The following is a 20,968-nucleotide window of genomic DNA, read 5'->3' on the forward strand; positions in this document are numbered from 1 at the left end:
AACACAAGTGGAATTTGTCAATTTGCTTTGGTTATATATAAGGATATAAGGGTGGAGAGATAGCTTAGCAGCAGCTGAGGCCCTTGCCTGGGAAGCCTAAGGATCCAGGTTCGAGTCACCCATACCCACATAAGCCAGAAACACAAGGTGTCACATGCATCTGGAGTTCATTTGTAGTGGCTGGAGGCTCTAGTGCTCCCATTCTCTATCTCTCTCTTTATCTGTCTCTCTCTCTCTTATAAATAAATAAGGACAGTAGGCATGGTGGTGCATGCCTTTAACCCCAGCACTTGGGAGACAGAGGTAGGGTCGCCGAGAGTTCAAGACCACCCTGAGACTCCATAGGTCAGCCTGAGCCAGAGTGACACCCTACCTCAAAAAAACAAGAAATAAATAAATAAATAAGGACATAGATCCTTATTTGCGGAGAGCCCATCTCATGTGGTGATACATTTCTTTCAATTAATTCTCAATTAAACTTCAAACAAAATATAATTTATTTATTTGTTTGCAATCAGAAAGTAAGAAAAAGGGAGAGAATTACAAAGGATGTACCAGGCTCTCTTGTCACTGCACATGAACACCAGATACATGCATTTGTGCATCTAGCTTTATGTGGTTACTGGGTGATTGAGCCCAGGCCATCAGACTTTGCAAGCAGCCACCTTTAACTACTCAGCCATCTCTACAGACCCAAAAAGAAAATTTTAAGCAATGACACTCTTATTATTCAAAATTTGAATCATGATTCATTTTTTAAGATGTCTTTCCCACATTCCAACATTCTAGAAAGCAATATAAGGCTCACTGTCCACATTTAACAAATATGATCCATATAAATTATTTTTCTAAAAGTTTCTTATAATTTGATGACTTTTCTCACAAATAATAATGCATTCAAATCTAGGAATTTGAAAATTTAAGAAAAAATTGCTCTCCTATAGCAAAACCACAAGAGCTTCTTGGAACAAGTGAGAATAAAATAATTATCTCCATTTTCCATTTATTATGACATAAATCCAATAAAAGTAGAGGTCTGAAAGTTCAAGTGAATTAAATTCTATAAAGATACAGTAAGAACAGAAGTAACATTCCTTCAAGAGCCAAAGTTAAAATCTAGGTTTACTTATTATCAGGGGATAATAAATACTTATTAGGGGATAATAAAATATTTTCATGGGTTAGTTCCCAGAACTAAGTGGAATAATGCATGCAAAATGACTTGAAAACAGGAGATACTAAACAAATATATAATCTTTCTTTTGTTTGCTATTACATCACAATTTTGGCATTTAGAAATTTGCAAGATGTATGTATTTGGACCTTATGCAAAGATCACATTTTTTTATCTTAAAGTCTATGTAACTAGAAAATGATACTATTATCCTAAATATGCTAAATCCAAGCTTTAGTTGTATTTTCTAATCATCAATATATGATATAATAAAAGTTATGTTGACTCAATGGAGAATCCCTTAAGTTTTATTCTACAAATTAGCACTGATTTAAACCTCAATGTGACCAAAATATAGTGATATGTATGTCTATGATAACAGAATAAACTGCATAGCCAGAGTGTAATTTTCATGCTAGATAAGTCCATGTCTATAATTTTTTTCTTTTTTATTTTATTTTAGATAGAATGAGTAAGTGAGAGAGAGAGAGAGAGACAGAGACAGAGACAGAGACAGAGACAGAGACAGAGGGAGAGAAAGAATTGGTGCACCAGGGCCTCAGCCCCTGAAATAGAACTCCATACACTTGCACCACCTAGTGGGCATGTGCAACTTTGTGCTTGCCTCACCTTTGTGCATCTGGCTGACATGGAATCTGGAGAGTAGAACATGGGTCTTTAGACTTTTCAGGTAAATGCTTTAACCACTAAGCCATCACTCCAGCCCTTTAACTTTTCTTTACCATAATGTGAGTACAGGAGAACCAAAGTTGGTTGAGGATCCTCTTGGAGATTTAATGTGGGGTATATTATCAGTCTGTTTCCCCTTCTTTACAATCTGCTCATATATTGCAAGGAATAGTTCATCCAGGTTTACAGTGATTCTTGAGGCTATACAATAAAATACTAATGGCTTAAAGTTATTTTCATGCTGCATAATTTCCATGCCATCCCCACCATATGTTCTCTCACTGGAGTCTCACAAAGGATCCAAGTTCTTTTCAATATCTATAAGAAGGAATTGAACAAAAATATCTCTATTTTACAAGTCATACTTAAGCACAGATGATGACCTCAGTAGTCACAGACAGAATTGAAACCTGAAACTAATCCTTCTGACTGATAACATATCCCATGGTTTTTGCCGTTATTTTCCTATAAAAGTGGACTCTGAGTCCACAGTCAGTCCATGTATGGCTCAGGCATTAATTTATGTATTGTTGCTTCTTTTATTGTGTAGGGTCTACAGTTTTACTGCAAGAGAGTCACACTGAAGGTGGTAGTAGTTCTGTGAATCCCACAGCTAAGTAAATGCTGAAGGGGAGCTGCTTTCTACTGTGCCTGTGTTTATTCCATCTACCATCCAGCCTTCCAACCACTGTTTATCCATGTGTCCTTGAATAGCTATCATATGTTAACCCATATAAGACAGTTATAAACAGCCATTGTTATCAACAAGTCCTATCATTGATTTATAACTGTAGAGAAGTAAGTAATTTTAAATCACTGAGTATGAGGAAGATTTCACAAATGAGTAATTTTAGAAAGGCAATTTTTTGCAACGTGAGTAATGATGTGTAGTCCTTTAAATGCTCTACCTAAATGACTGTGAACATAAGCTAAATGAAGAGGGAATAATAATCAGTGCAAAAACTAACAAAGCATTGATTCCTAACAAGATAGAATTTTCAGTGGTGCATAACATTATAGACAGCAAAGCACTGTGCATTGTGTTATAGACATCTCATAGTGTATGCTCATGTCAATGTACTCTGACTTAGAGCCATTTCCAGTCCTATCAGTCAATAATCATAAGAAATTGCTTTTTTGGGCTGGAGAGATGGCTTAGCGGTTAAGCGCTTGCCTGTGAAGCCTAAGGACCCCGGTTCAAGGCTCGGTTCCCCAGGTCCCACGTTAGCCAGATGCACAAGGGGGCGCACGCATCTGGAGGTCGTTTGCAGAGGCTGGAAGCCCTGGCACGCCCATTCTCTCTTTCTCCCTCTATCTCTCTTTCTCTCTGTGTCTGTCGCTCTCGAATAAATAATTAATTAATTTATTTATTTATTTTAAAAAAAGAAATTGCTTTTTTTTATCAGTTTTCTTTTCTGCAAGTACAGGCAGTTTGGTACCATTATTAGGCTCATTCATGACCTACCCCCTCCCCACTGGCCCCTCCTCATTGAGGTATATGGGTCGTGCATTGTGGAGTTAGCCCACAGTTATTGGTACGATAAATGTCTCTGTATATCATCATAAGAAATTTTGAAGCGCCAAATTATGTGCATTATTCTTGAATTCTGGATTACAAATATCCACAAGGCTGTGGGTAAAGTCTCTGGTGTTGGGGAGCACTACTGAGAAATCATTAAACAGAAATAATTTTAGGTAATGGCACTACTGAGGAGTCACTAAATAGAACGTAATTTTAGGTAGTGGTAAGCATTATAAAGAAAAACACACCTGTGCTGTGGAGAAGATATGAAACTGCCATGCATCCCATTTATTTTAGAGTCAGGATCTAGAATGAGAACAAGCTTACTATGTATGGACAAGGAACACAAGGAATTAAACTGGCTGCAGCATTGTGAGTAAAAGGAAGCACTGGGAATGGGCCTAGAGATATACCCAGTTCTGTGGACCTGCTGAAGGCCACATTAAGTACAGATTTTAAGTAAAATGGAAAACCCTGGGGAGCTTGAAGCAGAGAAGAGATGCCATTTAATTGTCCTTTTATTAAAGCTTCCCATAACTGCTATGTGGAAAACAGAGTATAAAAGGCAACTTTGGCCACAGAGGCCAGTTAGACAGCTTGGCGACAGTCTAACAGGAAGATGGTAAACTAGACCAGGTAAAGGAGGGAATGTGGTCAGGTTCTGACTTATTTTGAAAACTGGATCAAGAATACAGAATTATTGAATGTATTCAATAAAGAACAGAATATTTACAATGATTAATGGTATCATAATTGGAAAATGTGTTGTTCAGTAAAATTCCCTGATTTCTATAACCTTCAAAACAGGTTGGAGATATTAATATGAAGTTATTTCTTGTAACATGTTAATATAACATGATATTGGGAAAATGGATTAAATTTGATCACATAACATTAATGAAAGTAAAATCACCATGTATTCATTGAACACAGTGTTTTAAGTAAGAAGAACAATGGATATTCCACTTGTGAACCTACTTCCATGCTTTTCTCCACCCAGATGAAACTACCTGTGAAGCTGTAAGCTCGAAACAACCCTTTCTTCCCATGATTCTCTGGTTGGATGGCTTGTTCTGACAATGAGAAGCAAACTGTACCATCCACCAACCTAAAATACTGAGGCTGCAGAAAGCAGTATCAAGTGCCCTCATGTTCTAGACGAACATGTCCCAAGAATCACTGTATAAATCAGAAAAATGGTGACCTACAATTTGATTAGACAAATGGATATTCTGGTTGGATGAACTCAACTGTTCTGGTCTTAATGTGACATGTATGTTATTTCTAAGCTAACTAGTTTTACTATGTACATAGTGAAAAGGAAAAAAAAGTAACTTTAGACAAAAGTTGTGGGGTTCACAACATTAACAGATAAGATTATTGCCAGTCCAGGATATCAAACTCACTGTTTTATGGATGGGCATTTTGTAGAATGATTTGTGTGAGTGTGAGTGTGAGTGTAAGGACTAGCTTCTAGTTAGAAGGATTGGAATCTTAGCTGCCCACTGGTTATCTGAGTATCATTTAGCAAGTTATCCTATCACTGGATAAGCAGTTTCCTTAATCTATAAAAATACTTGGACAATGATATCTACTGGAATGAGTTTGTATCGGAATTAAATGGAGATGAGGCAGGAAGAGTGGTGTGCAATGAGAAAGAGTTCGAGTGCTTTTTCACTATGTCCTATCTTCGTATGTCCATGACAATAAAACTCCGAAGTTGAATTATTTGACAAAGATACCTGTGGACCCAGAAGAATTTGAGATGACAAGTTGAGGAAGGAACTACATAAATCAATGGACAAATATCTGTTGACACTTTTAATGTAATAGGGGCTGGGAAGGCCCTATACTTACTTCTTCACTTAGTTCAGACATCCTGCAGACCCCAGATGATGGATTCTAATTACAAATGAGATTCATCACTGAAGTTCTAACAGACTCAATATGCCACACCCACACAACTAGAAAGCACAAGAACGAGGGCTTAGCAGTTAAGGTGCTTGCATGCAAAGCCAAAGGGAGTCCCAGGCTCAATTCCCCAGAACCCACATAAGCCAGATGCACAAGGTGGAGCATGCATTTGGAGGTCATATACAGTGGCTGGAGGCTGTGGCATGCCCATTCTCTCTCTCTCTCTCTCTCTCTCTCTCTCTCTCTCTCTCTCTCTAATAAATAAAACATTAAAAAAGAAAGGAAATGAAATGAATGATTTAACCAGTGAATGGGCTTGGAAAACATTTCATTCACAACGTATTTGCATTCTGTGAGGTGACCTTGGTGGGAACTTGTGCTCTGAAACAATAGATACATGACTATCAGTCCTCAACAAAGCACTAGCTTCATGCAGTTGATTGTGCTCATAAGTGATTCAGAGTAGTCTATTGCTAAAAATAAATACAATAAAAATTTTAAACCCCTTTTACAGGTTCTTAGGTCCTTGGAAATGCCAATGCAATACCCAATCCAATGCTAGAAGCTGGTGATCTGAATGCTAAAAGCAAAACTAAGAATTGTGGCTACTTTGCCTTGGAAAGAGAACATGTATTACTAAACTATTCATGGTCTACTTAATCATATTCCTGATACATCTAACATCATTTTGTTTTACTTATTCTCAAAGATGACAAAAATGCACACAGTATAGATGTTCAGGTGACTTTTATAAAGTGTCTACCAATGAAGTATTACATGCAAATGAATTTCAGGTTTATTATACTCAACTACAGGTTAGCTACTTTCATTACAATGGCATTTTTCATTTAAATGTGGTTTTAAAATTTTTAAGCTAATCAATTAATGTTAGCTTTTTCCTTTGTTTTTCAAGTCAAGGTTTGTGTCATCTTGATACAAATTTGCAACCCTCCCACCACATCATTGCAAGAACTGGGATGACAAGACGCTATGATAGTTCTTTGACATGAACAGACAGTAGATTGAAAAATGCTAAAAATACCAACTATATAGTACCATGCTATGAAAGTACAAATAAACACCAGGTGGTCAAATTATTGATGCACACCAAAATGGTGAGGAATGACATGATGAACTACAGGATCCAATTACATGTGTTTAGAAAAATCACTTTTAAGTTTGAAAAGATAAATTTTCAAAAATAAAATTCACAAAATTAATCACAAAGGTTCTGTGTCGATAATTATGTTAAGCTGTGAGTTGATATTGATTGAGGAGAATGGCTAATGAAAATGCTGTGGCACTGCCTACAGATGTATGAGTATGGTAGACAGAAAATCAGGTACTCTGTCATTACTTTGTTTTGGTTTTTCTATATTAAAATAGACAAATAGAGCCACTTACATATTTAGTCACTGTTATAAAATGTATTTGATGTTACATATGAATTGGACAAGCTAATATCTTAACTAGGAATGTAAGAAGCCAGAACTAACTATTCTTTCACTCGGACAAAAAGAGTAATATGAGGCATAGTCAGTCCTCAGAATGTCATTACAGAAAATAAAGTTCATGTGCTTGTAAATAATAGAACAAAGTCTTAGAGAGTAATCAGAAAAAATAGATTTAAAAGATAAGATAAATTTTAAAAATCTTAATCATGGCCACACCTAATGGTTACTCAGGAAATAATAAAAAGAATGTATACTCATTTCAGCCCTAGGCAAATTAAAACTGTTTGTTGCTGTGACCAAGGAATTTCTATTGTTCCCAGGAGATTTAATGATGGACATATTTGATGTAGGCAAGGCATCCACACTGACAATGTTTTCACTAATGAAAACCCTGGACTAACTTTCTGTTGGTTCTAAATTAACTAAGTCTGAACTTGAAAAGTAAGTTTGGGCCAATTATTGTTGTTTTTTTATTGATTCAGGCTTGATTTCATTTAAAATTAATTTATTTGTGAAAATAAACTATTCCAGTTTAAAATCATTTCTCATGAGAAAGCACAATGAACTGCAGACTTGTGTGTATCTTGCTCGCATGAAGCAAATGATGCGTAATAAAATCAAAGGCCGGAGGGGTCAGTGATGCCCTGGTCAGATACAGGAAAAGAAATCTAGACTTCATACTAATTGCTGATGAGCACTAGGATACAATTTTTCAGCTTACTTCCATTTTAAAGTAGGAGTGAAAATATTTGATAATATTCACATATGTACATATACACATACATATACATATATTGACCAGAAAGAAATGTAGATATGTATTTATATTTATATATAAATATAAATATATTTATTTATAAAATTTTAAGTGCTAAACATTAAAAAAACTCATTAACTTTTTGTTATAGGATTGTTTTTCATTAAAAATGCAATCTTATTTGAATTTTAAACCACACTAAATGACTTTGAAATCTCAGAATATTATTTTTATTCCCCAAATGTTAAACACCAAACATGGATTTAAAAAAGAAAGAAAGCTCTGTCTTTGAAGAACATAGCTTGCATGCTTGCTTACTTTTGGAGAGACAATGGAAAATAAATATTGGAAATCAACTCACCCAAGCAAAAATCACTGAGGTCTGCAAAGGAACATTTGAGGGCAGAGTCCTTCTTATTCTCTTCAGGGTTAACTGGGAAAAAAAAAAAAAAAAAGACATGGCAATGCTATATAGTAACTATAGTAGTATTGTTGAAAAGAAAATTTTGGTGTTTTCAAGTTATTTGGGAGAAGAAGCAACTCAAAATAATCACAAGAGAAGAGATTATCATAGAAAAAATGTCTAAAGAATAGGAAAATAAAAGTACACCATGTCTACTGACAGATAGTGTTGTGACTCTGGGGTTGGGAAAAGGGTTATCTAAGGCATAATGGTGTCTGAGATGAACACATGTGAATAAAAGTATCCAGGGTCAGCTTCAGAATTTGTTTTATATGGTTTCTAGCTGGCCTAACGTTTCAGTTTTTGCATGTGGATATCCAAATTTTCCAGTAGCATTTGTTAAAGATTCAGTCTTCTTCCCAACATGTACTATTGACACCATTGTCAAAAATAAGATGGTTGTGGCCTCATGGACTTGTCTGTGGGTCCTCTTCTTGATGCTGTTAGATCACAAGTCTGATTGTGCCAGCATCCTGCTGTTTGCTGTAATGGATTCTGTAGTATAACTTTGGTTTTTGTTTGTTTATCACTGAGTGTCACTTTGTAGCTCAGGCTGGCCTGGAAGTCACTATGCAGCCTGAGGGCTGGCCTCAACTTCACAATCCCCTGCCTCAGCCTCCTGAGCACTGTGATAGAGCTGTGTATCACCACTCCCAGCACTTTACTATAAACTGAACACAGGACTGTAGTACCGCTAGCATTACTCTTTTTACTCAGGATTTGTTATTTGGGGGCTTTGCAGCCTCCATGTGAATTTTTAAAATGTTGATCTGTGAATAATGCCAATGGGGAATTGCACTAAATATATAAATCAAGTTTATCAATGTGACCATGGGTAGTTTGAATAAATGGCCCCCAGTATATTCCAGCCCTCAAGTGTAGTGGTGGATTTGAAATTCCAATTTAAAGATATGCAAAGTACCTTCTTCTACCTGGAGTTCCCAAAGTGTGCTGTGTGGTGTGGCTTTCTTTCTCTCTATGCTTGGACCTTTGAAAGCCGGCCAGTTTCTTCTGCCACTATGGAACTTCCCCTGGATCTGTAAGCTTCAATAAATATCCCTTCCTCCACAACTGCCAAGTCTGGAAGTTCATCTCAGCGAACTGAGGCTGCCTGCTACATATCCCTTTTGTTTCTCTCTCTTGTTTTATTGCTCTAGCTAAGATTACAGCATCACACTGAGTAAGAGTGGGGGTAAGTGGACAACTTACTTTTTACTCCTAATTTCACAGACACCTTTTCACTTTTCCCCACTCAGTAAAATGTTATCATATACAGTCTATTAGGGTGAGTATATTTCTTATGTTCCCAATTTATTCAAGCTGTCATGATGAAGGCACTGAACTTGTCATAGATCTTTTCTGCATCTGTTGAGATGGTCATGTGATTTATGTCCTTAAGTCTATTTTTAAGCTATATTTATTGATTTGTACAAATTGAACCATCTATCCTTGCATCACTAGAATGAAACCATCTCAATCTGTTTTTAAGATTTTTTTGAGGCAAGCCCAACAGACTGGCGCTTTTTTTTTTTTAATGAGGGAGGGGACAGAGAGAGAATTGATGCCCCAGGGCCTCCAGCCACTGTAATCAAATTCCAGACAGGTGCACCCCCTTGTGCACATGTGCAGCACTGTGTGCTTGTGTCACCTTGCATGTGGCTTATGTGGGACCTGGAGAGTCAAACATGAGTCCTAAGGCTTCACAGGCAAACACTTTAACCACTAAGCCATCTCTCTAGCTCTCTTTTTACAATTATTTTAATGAATTGTCAAAATAGCTTTGCAAATATTTTGATGGTGATATTTGCATCTATGTTCAACAAACAAATTGGTCTGTTATTTTCTATTGTTCCATCTTTATCTGGTTTTGGTATGAAGGTATTACTACTTTCTTAGAATTAGTTTGGAAGCACTTCCCTTAATGTTTTATGGTATAGTTTCAGGAACATTGGTTTTAGCTCTACTTTAAAGTTCTAGTACAATTCAACAGTGCTATTTTCTCCCCCAGAAGAAATTTCTTTTTATTATTGCTCTAATCTTGCTGAATTATTGCTCATTACTATTTTGTTTAGTTATTTATAGTCTATTAACTTGACTGCAGTAGGTCATATATGTGTCTAGAAAAATATATATATAATTTTCAAATCTATTGGAGTATAATTTTTCAAAATACTCCATAATTATTTTTAGGATTTAATTGTTATCAATTGTAATATTCTTCCTTTCTGCTAATTTTATTAGTTATGTCTTTGTGTTTTTGGTTAGTTTGGCTAAGGATTGTCAATCTGGGATCATCTTTTCAAAGAACCAACCCTTTGTTTCACTTATCTCATTGTCTCTGTTTCTTTCATTTCTCCCTTGGCCTTTACTTGTTTCTATCTGCTTATTTGGAATTAAATGTATTCTTGAATTTCAAAGAACTTGTTTTGTATCATTAGGTTATCTATTTGATTTATTTTTCCTGTGTGTGTAATGTGTTGTGCGTGTGTGTGTGTGTTCCTGTGATGCCCCTTATACTTGTCTGAGCTGGGGCTCACTAACCTGTGGTGACCATAGTGAAATGTTTGGAGCCCCATTCTCTTCTGCTTGGTCTTGTTTTTTCAGCAGGTGCCTCCTTTTGCTGACTCTGGAGTTTGTCGGGTTACAAGTCTGCACAGCCTTACACAGCTGTTTTACTTGGGATTTGAAGGTTTCAGCCCAGGCATTCTCAGCCCCTCATACTTCCACAGGAAGTACTTAAACCTCTAGGCAAGCTCACCAACCCCTGAGATTTTAATGTAAGTATGCATAGACATAAACTTTTGTTAGGGTATTTTCAATCTGTATATCACAGATATGCTGTTTTCATGGTTCCAGCGTGATTTGATTTTAGGACCTTTTAGATTTCACTAAGTTATTCCAATGAGCCACTTATAATTTTTTTAAAAATTTTTTTTTGTTTATTTTTATTTATTTATTTATTTGAGAGCCACAGACGGTCAGTGAGAAAAAGAGGCAGAGAGAGAGAGAGAGAATATGGGTATGCCAGGGCCTCCAGCCACTGCAAAGGAACTCCAGACGCTGCGCCCCCTTGTGCAGCAGGCTAACGTAGGTCCTGGGGAATCGAGCCTCAAACTGGGGTCCTTAGGCTTCACAGGCAAGCGCTTAACTGCTAAGCCATCCCTCTGGCCCCCACTTATAATTTTGCAGTGTTTCAATTTTATGTTTGCAAAGTTTCTGTAGTATCTTTTAACAGTGATTTCTATTTTTTGCATTATGCTTTTATTATGATATAGGAAGCTATTTTATATGCTTGTTAAAGCTTGTTTTATGGCCTAGAATGTTATTTATTTTGGAGAAAGTTCCATACACTGCTAGGAAGAATATGTATAAAACAACTTTTGGATGCAAGATTCGGGAGATACATAATTAAACTTGACCTATGGCACAGTTTCCCTCCCGTTTTGTTGTTGCTGCCATTACTTGTTTGGATGGCCTGTGTGCTGATGTTGGTGGGACATTAAAGGCGATCCCTACTACTGCATCTGAACTCTACTTCATCTAATTTTGCTTTGTCAGATGTGAATATAGCTACTCCTGCTTACTTTCATGTTGTTGTTGATGATGGTGGTGATTTTGCTATATACCTGCCCATACTTTTACTTCCAGTAACTGTACAAACTGTTGGTGATGTGAGTTTCCTACTGACAGAAAGCACCAGATCTTATTTTTTTAATCCAGTGAGACAGCCAGTGTTCTTATTTGAGAATTAGGGTAATAACTGAAAGGTATGTACTAATTCCTTTTATTTATTTTTTTTTTACAAGTTGTTTCAAACCCTCTGGTTGTCTTCTTTCTCTCTTATTTTAGAGGGTTGATGAGTTACTGTACTAATGTTTGTTTTTTCTAATTAAGATTTTGTTGTATCACTTTTCTAGCAAGATTTATTCTATGTTAAATTCTTGTCTATTTTTATTCTTCATGTCTGTGTGAGGTTCCTTTGAGTGTCTTCTGGTAATGTTTCTTGATGCAACACAGTTGTTTTTTTGGTGCTGACATATTCTATTTGAATACTGTTCATAAATTAATGAAGAATGTTATTCATTGACAACAAATGTATTAAACAATGGCCATATGAGCTGGTGAACCATGAGTTGGGTTTGTCTTACTCTTAACACAGCCAATATTAGGTAGGTTCATAGTTCCATGGTGTTGGGTGCTGGCAATGGAAGACAGAAACAAAAACACACCCTGCTAACAGACAGCATTCCTTGTGACTGCTCTCCTTTACATACCACCTTCCTGAATAGCTCTAGAAGTATTCCCCAGATGGAATAAAAAAGGAACAATGCAAAATTATTTTTCTCAGGTTAATAAAAATATGAATCACTGCTCACCTTGCTCTGATTTTTCAGCAGAGAGGAAGGTAACAGAAGTGGGAGCCTGAGACTCACTTTCAGTTGACTGGAACAGTGATGTGGACTGACTTAAGCTCTTGGAATGAGCATAGCTCTGGGCCAGGCAAGGCAAGGATCTCCGAGATGGCTTTAGTGAAGTTTCATTTGTGATCTCACTTTTGCTTATATTCATGCCTGCAAATCCAAAACAGCACGTTTCAGCAATAAGATACACATATCAAATGTCAGTAAATGTTTTTTGTTTGTGATGATTATTTCTGGAATGTACTCTTAAAAAACTTTCAGCAGCATATAGTTATATTGGTTTTCTTTCTACACTTACATGGGAAAAGTCTGAGTCTTTTGCCAAATAGATCTGAGAAATAAACAGCTTCTCTTCCAGTTTGAGTTTTCACTAATTTTAAAGGTCCAGTGATAAAAATAAACTGAATGGATATTTGTAGAGTTAGGACATGATTTGGGTTAGAATTGGATAAATTCTGTCATTTAGGTTTGCAAGCAAGAAAATAAATAAAACCTAGTTATTAAAGCTACTATTACTGAAATGATCCCTTTTGTTCCTACATCTTCAACGTTCACACAGCACTAATAATAATCTTGAGGCTTGAAAAACGATGGCACAATATATCGTCAAAATTGGCCAGTGACATAAAAACAGGAGTATAGACCAATGGAATAGACTTGAGGACCCGGATTTTGGGCCAAGCAACTATAGCTACTTGATATTCGGCAAAGGCCCAAACAATATAGACTGGAAAAAAGATAGCATCTTCAACAAATGGTGCTGGACAAACTGGATAACTACATGCAGGAAACTAAAACTTGACCTACACATTTCACCATGCACAACACTCAAATCCAAATGGATCAAAGACCTCAACATAAGACCAGAAACTCAAAAACTACTGGAAGAAAATTTAGGAAGTACTTTCCATGATATAGGAATGGAAAAAGACTTCCTGAATAAAACCCCAGTGGCTCAAGTTCTTAAACAGTCACTCAACCATTGGGATCATATGAAGCTGAAGAGTTTCTTTACAGACAAGCATATAATAAGCAAAGCCAATAGAATACCCACAGAATGGGAGAAAATATTTGCAGGTTATCCAACTGATGGAGGCCTTATCTCTAGAATTTACAAAGAACTCAAAAGTCTAAACAATAAGAAGACAAATACCCCACTCACAAAATGGGGCACAGAGTTAAACAGGCAATTCACAGAGGAAGAGATACAAATGGCAAACACACACCTAAGAAAATGTTCATCATCCCTAATCATCAGAGAAATGCAAATTAAAACAACTATGAGATTCCACCTTACCCCAATAAGGATAGCCAACATCAAAAGGTCAAATGAAAATAAATGCTGGCGAGGATGTGGAGAAGCAGGGACACTCATTCACTGTTGGTGGGAATGCAGGATGGTACAACCACTTTGGAAAGCAATATGGAGACTCCTGAAAAAGCTGACTATAGAAATACCAACAGACCCAGTTATACCATTACTGGGCATCTACCCTAAAACCTTCAAACCAAAAGCCAGAGAGATTTGCTCAACCATGTTTGTAGCACCTCAATTCGTAATAGCTAAAAGCTGGAATCAACCCAGATGTCCATCATTAGAAGAATGGATAACAAAGATGTGGTATATCTACACAATGGAATTCTATACAGCAGTAAGAAAAAACGACATAAAGAAATTTGAGGAAAAATGGTTGAACCTGGAACAGATCATTCCCAGCGAACTTACACAATCACAGAAAAAAAATCGACACATAGTCTCACTCATCTGTAACACCTAACCTGAATCTGCCCAAGATGCCTTACATACCCAGCAAGCACCTCATGGACTAGACAATAAGATGGAGGGAGGGCAGGGAGGGAAACAAAGGGTGGAAAACAGCAATCCGGACCCAAATGGCAATGGTACCATAAAATTCTACTTCCTAAAAGACAGACCAAATGGCTAAACCTTCACTAGACCCTTATAGGAAACACCTGAACCACAAGACACTGGAGAGGGTAAGATCAAGACTGACCTAAATCTACTACATCTTCCCTCCCTCCCTCTCCTCCTCTCCCCTCCATCTCTCTCCTCTCTAACTCTTGTATATTAGTTATCTTTTTCCTCAATTTCTTAGTGGACACTGACCTGTAACCCCCACTTCCAGCTTGGGCCTACCATCCACAATGAGCTTTTGATCAGAAAAACCTACAAGGTTTCCCAAAACAATGACAGACTTCTGTCAGAGTACTTGATGACCAAAGGCCAGTGGTAACACCCTATTGATGAAGACTCCATATGCAGCTGACGCGTAAAATGGAATGACATGGCTGGAAGCCAGGAGAGAGTCAGACCCCAGACAGTCAGTGTGTCTAGTGCCAGAAGGCGCTACATAGGCGACTGGGGGAAGTGACCAAGATCTGTCCAAGCAACACATTGTTTAACCTAATTAGCAACAAAAAACCAGATGTGATGCCCACACAAGTGCAGTAGTGGTACACAGCCATGGTGAGGAATCAATTTCTCTTGATTTGGCTAACTGATCCACTCAGTGGTACTAGACCCATAGCTGGAGCTGGGAAACAAGTCAGAACCATACCCAAACATAAGCCCACTCTACAATATCAAGCTACCATCAATCACAGGGTATAAGAGGGCCTAAACCTATCATACTGTCTATCAAAAAAGTAAGTGCTATCTCAATTTTCCGGATGCTAACTTACTCTCCGTTGGAGAATCTGCTTCTCTTTTCCAGATAGATGCAGATCCTAAGAAGAGAGCTGCCCCAACATACCTCAAAAGGGGCCCAACTGAAATTAAGGACAACTGGCGAAATAAGCAAGAGTGATGTTTTCCTGTGAACCGGATACCAGCACAAAGGGGAAGGAGATCAACGCAGAGAAAAATCAACTCCTACCAAATCAGAGAGCCAGAGCCTCAGAGGCCCCCAACACCTCAGCACTGAAGCAGACCAAAAATGAACCCAACATGGCTCAGGGAAATCTTGCAGAAGAGGGGGCAGAAAGAATGTCAGAGTCACATGTTGGGTCATGATTTGCAGAGACATTTATCATACCGATAACTGGGGGCTAACTCCACAATGCACGACCCATTTTCATTAACAAGGAGGGTCTAATGGGAGGGGGTAGATCACAGATGAGCCTAAATAATGGTACCAAACTGCCTGTATTTACTGAAAAGAAAACTAATAAATTAAATTAAAAAAAAAACAGGGAGAGCTATTATATACCTCTAATTTCAGGAGAAAAATAAAAAGAAGATTCAAAACAACAACAACAAAAAAAATTGGCCAGGGAATATGAGTAAGGAGAGTACATTCCTGTACTCCTATATGAATCTCTCCCTCATGCAGAGAGCCTGATCTGAAAGAAATGAAAATGTCCTTCCTTTTTTTAAAATTTTTTTTTGTTTTATGTTTATTTATTTATTTGAAAGTTACAGACAGAGAAAGAGGCAGAAAGAGAGAATGGGCATGCCAGGGCCTCCAGCCACTGCAAACAAACTCCAGATATATGTGCCCCCTTGTGCATCTGGCTAATGTAGGTACTGGGGAATTGAGCCTCAAACCGGGTCCTTAGGCTTCACAGGCAAGTGCTTAACCACTAAGCCATCTCTCTAGCCCGAAAATGTCCTTTAACAAGTTCTGCCTCCTCAAGCAGATGACATAATACATTATGTACAACAACCACAAAATGGCCTCTAGTGCCCTGCCTGCAAAGCCAAAATCCCAGGTTCAATTCCCCAAGACCCACATAAGCCAGATTCACAATGTGGCACATGCATCTGGAGTTTGTTTGCAGCAGCTAAAGAACTTGGAACATGCATTCTCATTCTCTCTTTCTCTCTCTCTCTCTCTCTCTCTCTCTCTCTCTCTCTCTCTCTCTCTCATAAATAAAAATAATAGTATTAAATGATCTCAGTCCTTGCCTCCTCCCACCTCATCCTTGTTATACAAGTCCCTGGTCAATATTCATCCCCAGCTCTTTATGTCCCAAATACCAATGGACCCTGACATTTCTAAAACATCTTACAACTTCACTGTCTTACCATGTCCCTTAAAATTCAAATCACACATCAGATAAGGCCTGAAGAGATGGAAAATAATGCACTGAGAATCCTCTTCACCTTCTCCAATAAAGAATCCACACAAACCTAGGAGTGCCCACATCCACATCAGTGGCACTCCCATTTGCAGCTGTCTCTACAGGGGGATCTTCCCTCACCATAAAGCCCCATATATGATTATAACTTATCTTGGAGTAGAATAGGTATTTTCCTTACTACTAATTGCCACTTTTTGTTAATTTTCTACATCCATCATTAAAAAACAAAAAATATTTGAAAGTTTTATCATTATAGTATTTCTCAATATTTTTTGTTTACTTTCAAAAATATTTCATTATTTATTTGCAAGCAGAGAGAGAGAGGAAAAAAGAGACAAGGAGAGACAGAGAGAGGGACAAAAAAATTGACACACAAAGCTTCTTGCCACTGGAAAAAAAAAAACTCTAGATGCATGTGCCACTTTATGCATCTGGCTTTACCTGGGTACTGAGAAATCATATCCAGTCTCTTAGGCTTTGCAGAAAAAGAGACTTTAACCACTAAGCCATCTCTCCTGCCTCTATTTATTTATTTTCATTCTAACACTTCTTTTATTATTATCTATGACTATGGCAGAGAGCTTCAGGTTTGGTGAGATGAACTTCCAGAGCAGCCACAGGAAGGTATATTTATTGAAGTTTGAACCAGAGGAAGTCCCCTAAATGGCAGAATTAGCTTGCCTGCTGTCACAGGTCTAAGAAGAGAGTGAGCGAGAATGAGAGAGAGAGAGAGAGAGAGAGAGAGAGAGAGAGAGAGTAGAGTGGGGGGAGAGAGGATCCACAAGTCAAATCCCTAAAACCACACCACAAGCAAATACACTTCAGGAACTCCAGACACTTTGCACATCTTTAAATTGGAATTTCAAATCCACCACCACACCTTAGAGCTGGACCCTAAGATCCTCCCAGTGACACAGCCTCCAACCTGGTGGCTTTAGGTGCAAACTAAAAACTAATAAAGCACTGAATATATTGGGGATCATATATTCAAAATACCACATTCCACCCCTGGTCCACAATAGATTCAAAACCATTTCACCTTGTAAAATGTACTCACTCCAATTTCAAAGTTTCCCACAGTCTTTACCAACTTAAGATAGTTCCAAAGTTCCAAGTCTCCTCTGAGGTTTAAGACTGATTTTTAGCAGTGAGTCCTATAAAATCAATCAAGTTATATATATATTCAACATATGAAGGCACAGAGTAAACATATTCAGCTGCTATCAGGCATAATATAACAATACAAACTCAACAACCATGAAACAAACATCAAAACCTCTGCAGTTCAAGTCCAATACCATAACCAGTGACTAACAGTCTCTGGATTTTCCAATTCTGCCCCTCCAAATGGGTTGAGTAGCCAGGGAAAACTTCCATCCCTAGCCAACAGCCTCCGTAGCAGCCCTTGTACAGTCCTGGTACATCTAAAATGTCTTCAGGGTTCCATGCAAACCATAGTCCATGTCCCAAAGGCTCTTCCAACCTGTTCATAAGGGTCATCAAGCCCTACCTGTATGCTGCATCTCAGCAGTGGCTCCTAAAACCATGTGCATTTCATGTCCACTCATGCATCTTTTTATACTTCCAAAACCAATAGTAGGAGGGCAGGACACAACCATATTCTTAATTCAGGGACAAAATAAATCATGACCTTGAAGAGCAGGCTCCTTCTCTAGTCAAATCCTTTTCCAAAAGAGTTTGCATTTCTACCAGTCTTTCCTCAAGCATCCTCTCTATTGTTTTAATGTAAATCAGTTGGGCCATCTTCCTTAAGATTGCTAATGTCTTTGACAATGGCAGCTTCAGCAACTTAAAATAGCCTCAATGCCTGTAATTTTAACTTGCATAGGTTTTCTCAGTTCAATATCTTTAGCCAAGAACAGCAGTCCATTACAAATTTAACCTTGACCAAACTCTCTTGGCCTGGGCAGCAGAACACAGCCAGCCCTTATGCCAGTAGCCCAGTTCCAACAAAGTCCTCTGAAGTCTTTCCTTTCCCTTAGAAACTTCATAAGCCAAGCCTCCAAGTTCAATCCTCTCTGAACTTAGTATTCTCAAACTCTCATCAAAGTAGTCCATAATACTTGGCTTACCACTCCAGAAGGCATCTTCATTTGTAAGCAACAAGTCTATGTCCATTCCTCCAAAACAAAAGTTCCAAAAGACCAAAATCTACATGGTCAGATTCACCTCACCCCACTCCTGATACCAGTTTCTATAGCAGACAACTCCAGGTTCACTGAGGGCTGGACCCTAAGATTTTCCCAGTAACATGGCTTCCAGCCAGGTGGCTACAGATGCAAACTACAAACTAATAAAACACTGGATATATTGGGGGGACATCTATTTAAACAACCACAATGACACATTTCTCTTTTTATAATGTTTTGTTTATTTATTTTGAGAGAGAGAGGTAGAAATAGGCAGGTAGAGAGAGAGAGAGAGAGAATGGGCATGCCAGGGCTTCTGGCCATTGCAAACAAACTCCAGATGCATGAGCCCCCTTGTGCATCTGTCTTAAATGGGTCCTGGAGAATCAAACCTGGGTCCTTTGGCTTTGCAGGCAAACACCTTAACCACTAAACCATCTCTCCAGCCTGACACATTTATTGTTTAAATCGCATCTTTTTTTGCTTATTTTGTGCAAAAGAATGACTCTTGTCAATTACATATATTTTACTTATTTTTAAATTTCTACACACTTTCCTTGATTGTAAGAGTCAAAATGATATTAATTTTCTTTACCTTGTATAGTATGTGATCATAATCCAAAACCCTGTGTGGCCTCAGGAAATTCTCAAGAAATATTTGTTAGGTGAATTGAAAAATATTGGGAGTTTGACATTGTGCCCATGACCCTGTGCATTCCTTAGAAGGAGGTTTATTTCTCCTCTACTTTGTGTCTTTATTACCCATTGACATAGTATGGCATTTAGCTAATATCTCAAAAACATTTGTGCAATGAGTATTTGGAGTGGCTCAACTCCTCCAGTAAATCTATATATTACACAGATTACAGCATTTCACACCATTTGACATTGGGTCAAATATGTGATGTGTTTAGAATTTAGAACTATAAAGTAGTCTTTAAAAAATTATTGTAACAACTCGCTATTTCAATTTACCACCTAGATGATAAATTTTACCCTCTCCTTTCCTCTCACCCCACTCCTTCTAGGCCACATCCTCTTCCCAAGTACTTTCACTTCTACTTCATATTCAGAGCGTGGCAGCAAATATGAATGAAAAGTTTTCTCTGCACAGTGCCGAGTCTAGGTAGATTCCAAAGAGGGGTATAGCTAGATGATAGGGTATTTCCACTTTTAGTTGTTTCAGAAACCCTCCTCCTGGTGGTTCCACTAGTTTACAATGCCACCAGCAATGCATAAGGGATCCTTTCCCTACATATTTTCCAGCAATTGTTGTGACTTGCTATTTTAATGGTAACCATTCTGAAAGGAAAGAGATGGATTTTCAATATTGTTTTGATATGTGTTTACCCAATGGTTAAGGATAATAAGTGTTTTTCTCTTTCCTTCCTGTATTTATTCCAAATCTGTTTTTTGTTTTTGTTTATTTTTTGCCCAAAAGTTTAAATCCATTTTGTTTGTCCATTTACTGACTTGTATATTTGGGGTTTTTTGATGCTTAATTTTTTGAGTTCTTTATAAATTCATTTATTAACTCCCTGCCTGACAAAGATTTTCTCCCCATTTATAAGCAGTTTCCTCACTCTGTTGATTTTTTTCCTTTGCTATACAGATGATTTTTCATTTCATGCAATACATTTGTCAATCTTTAAATTATTTCTTCAGCTTTTGGAGCCCTGTGTCTGAATGCCCTTAGGTATGACTTTACCCTTCAAGTTTTTTTTTATAAGATTTTTTATTTATTTATTTATTTGAGAGGGACAGACACAGAGAGAAAGACAGATAGAGGGATAGAGAGAGAATGGGCGCGCCAGGGCTTCCAGCCTCTGCAAACGAACTCCAGACGCGTGCGCCCCCTTGTGCATCTGGCTAACGTGGGACCTGGGGAACCAAGCCTCGAACCGGGGTCCTTAGGCTTCACAGGCAAGCGCTTAACCACTAAGCCATCTCTCCAGCCCTATCCTTCAAGTTTTTGATCCACTCTGAATTGATTTCAAAAGTGAGAAATACAGATCTAGTTTCATTCTTCTATATGTAGATAGCAAGTTTTCACAGCACCATTTTTTTGAAAAGGCTGTCTTTTCTCCCACATAATTTTTATATATTTGGCAAACATTAAGTGGCTATAGCTGTGTGGGTTAATTTCTGGATCCTCTGTTCTATTCCACTGGTCTAAATGTCTGTTGTGCTGGTGCTACAAGGCTGTTTTTGTAACTGCAGTATAACTAGAAATCAGGATTCCTCCCGCAGTGTTATTTTAACTAATCCAGATCTGTTGCACTTTTCATATGAAATTTGTATTGTCTGTTGTTGTGAAGA

The 20,968-nt window shown here is 37.7% G+C and overlaps 1 protein-coding gene across 3 annotated transcripts in view; it reads right to left on the reverse strand.

The window, feature by feature from the left end:
- The window catches only part of Ano3 (anoctamin 3), a 334,161-nt gene that overhangs the window by 203,728 nt on the left and 109,465 nt on the right, over positions 1-20,968 (reverse strand). For 2 of the 3 annotated variants that reach the window (XM_004660858.2, XM_045157620.1), the window contains exons 2-3: positions 12,351-12,545; positions 7,873-7,944 (exon numbers count right to left, since the gene is read on the reverse strand). In XM_004660858.2, coding sequence (XP_004660915.1) covers positions 7,873-7,944; positions 12,351-12,545 — 267 coding nt within the window. Of the gene's footprint in view, positions 1-7,872; positions 7,945-12,350; positions 12,546-20,968 lie in introns of those variants that run through there. The other variant, XM_045157621.1, reaches the window with a different exon arrangement.

This window comes from Jaculus jaculus, chromosome 8 (assembly GCF_020740685.1).
Source record: "Jaculus jaculus isolate mJacJac1 chromosome 8, mJacJac1.mat.Y.cur, whole genome shotgun sequence".
Taxonomy (NCBI): Eukaryota; Metazoa; Chordata; class Mammalia; order Rodentia; family Dipodidae; genus Jaculus; species Jaculus jaculus.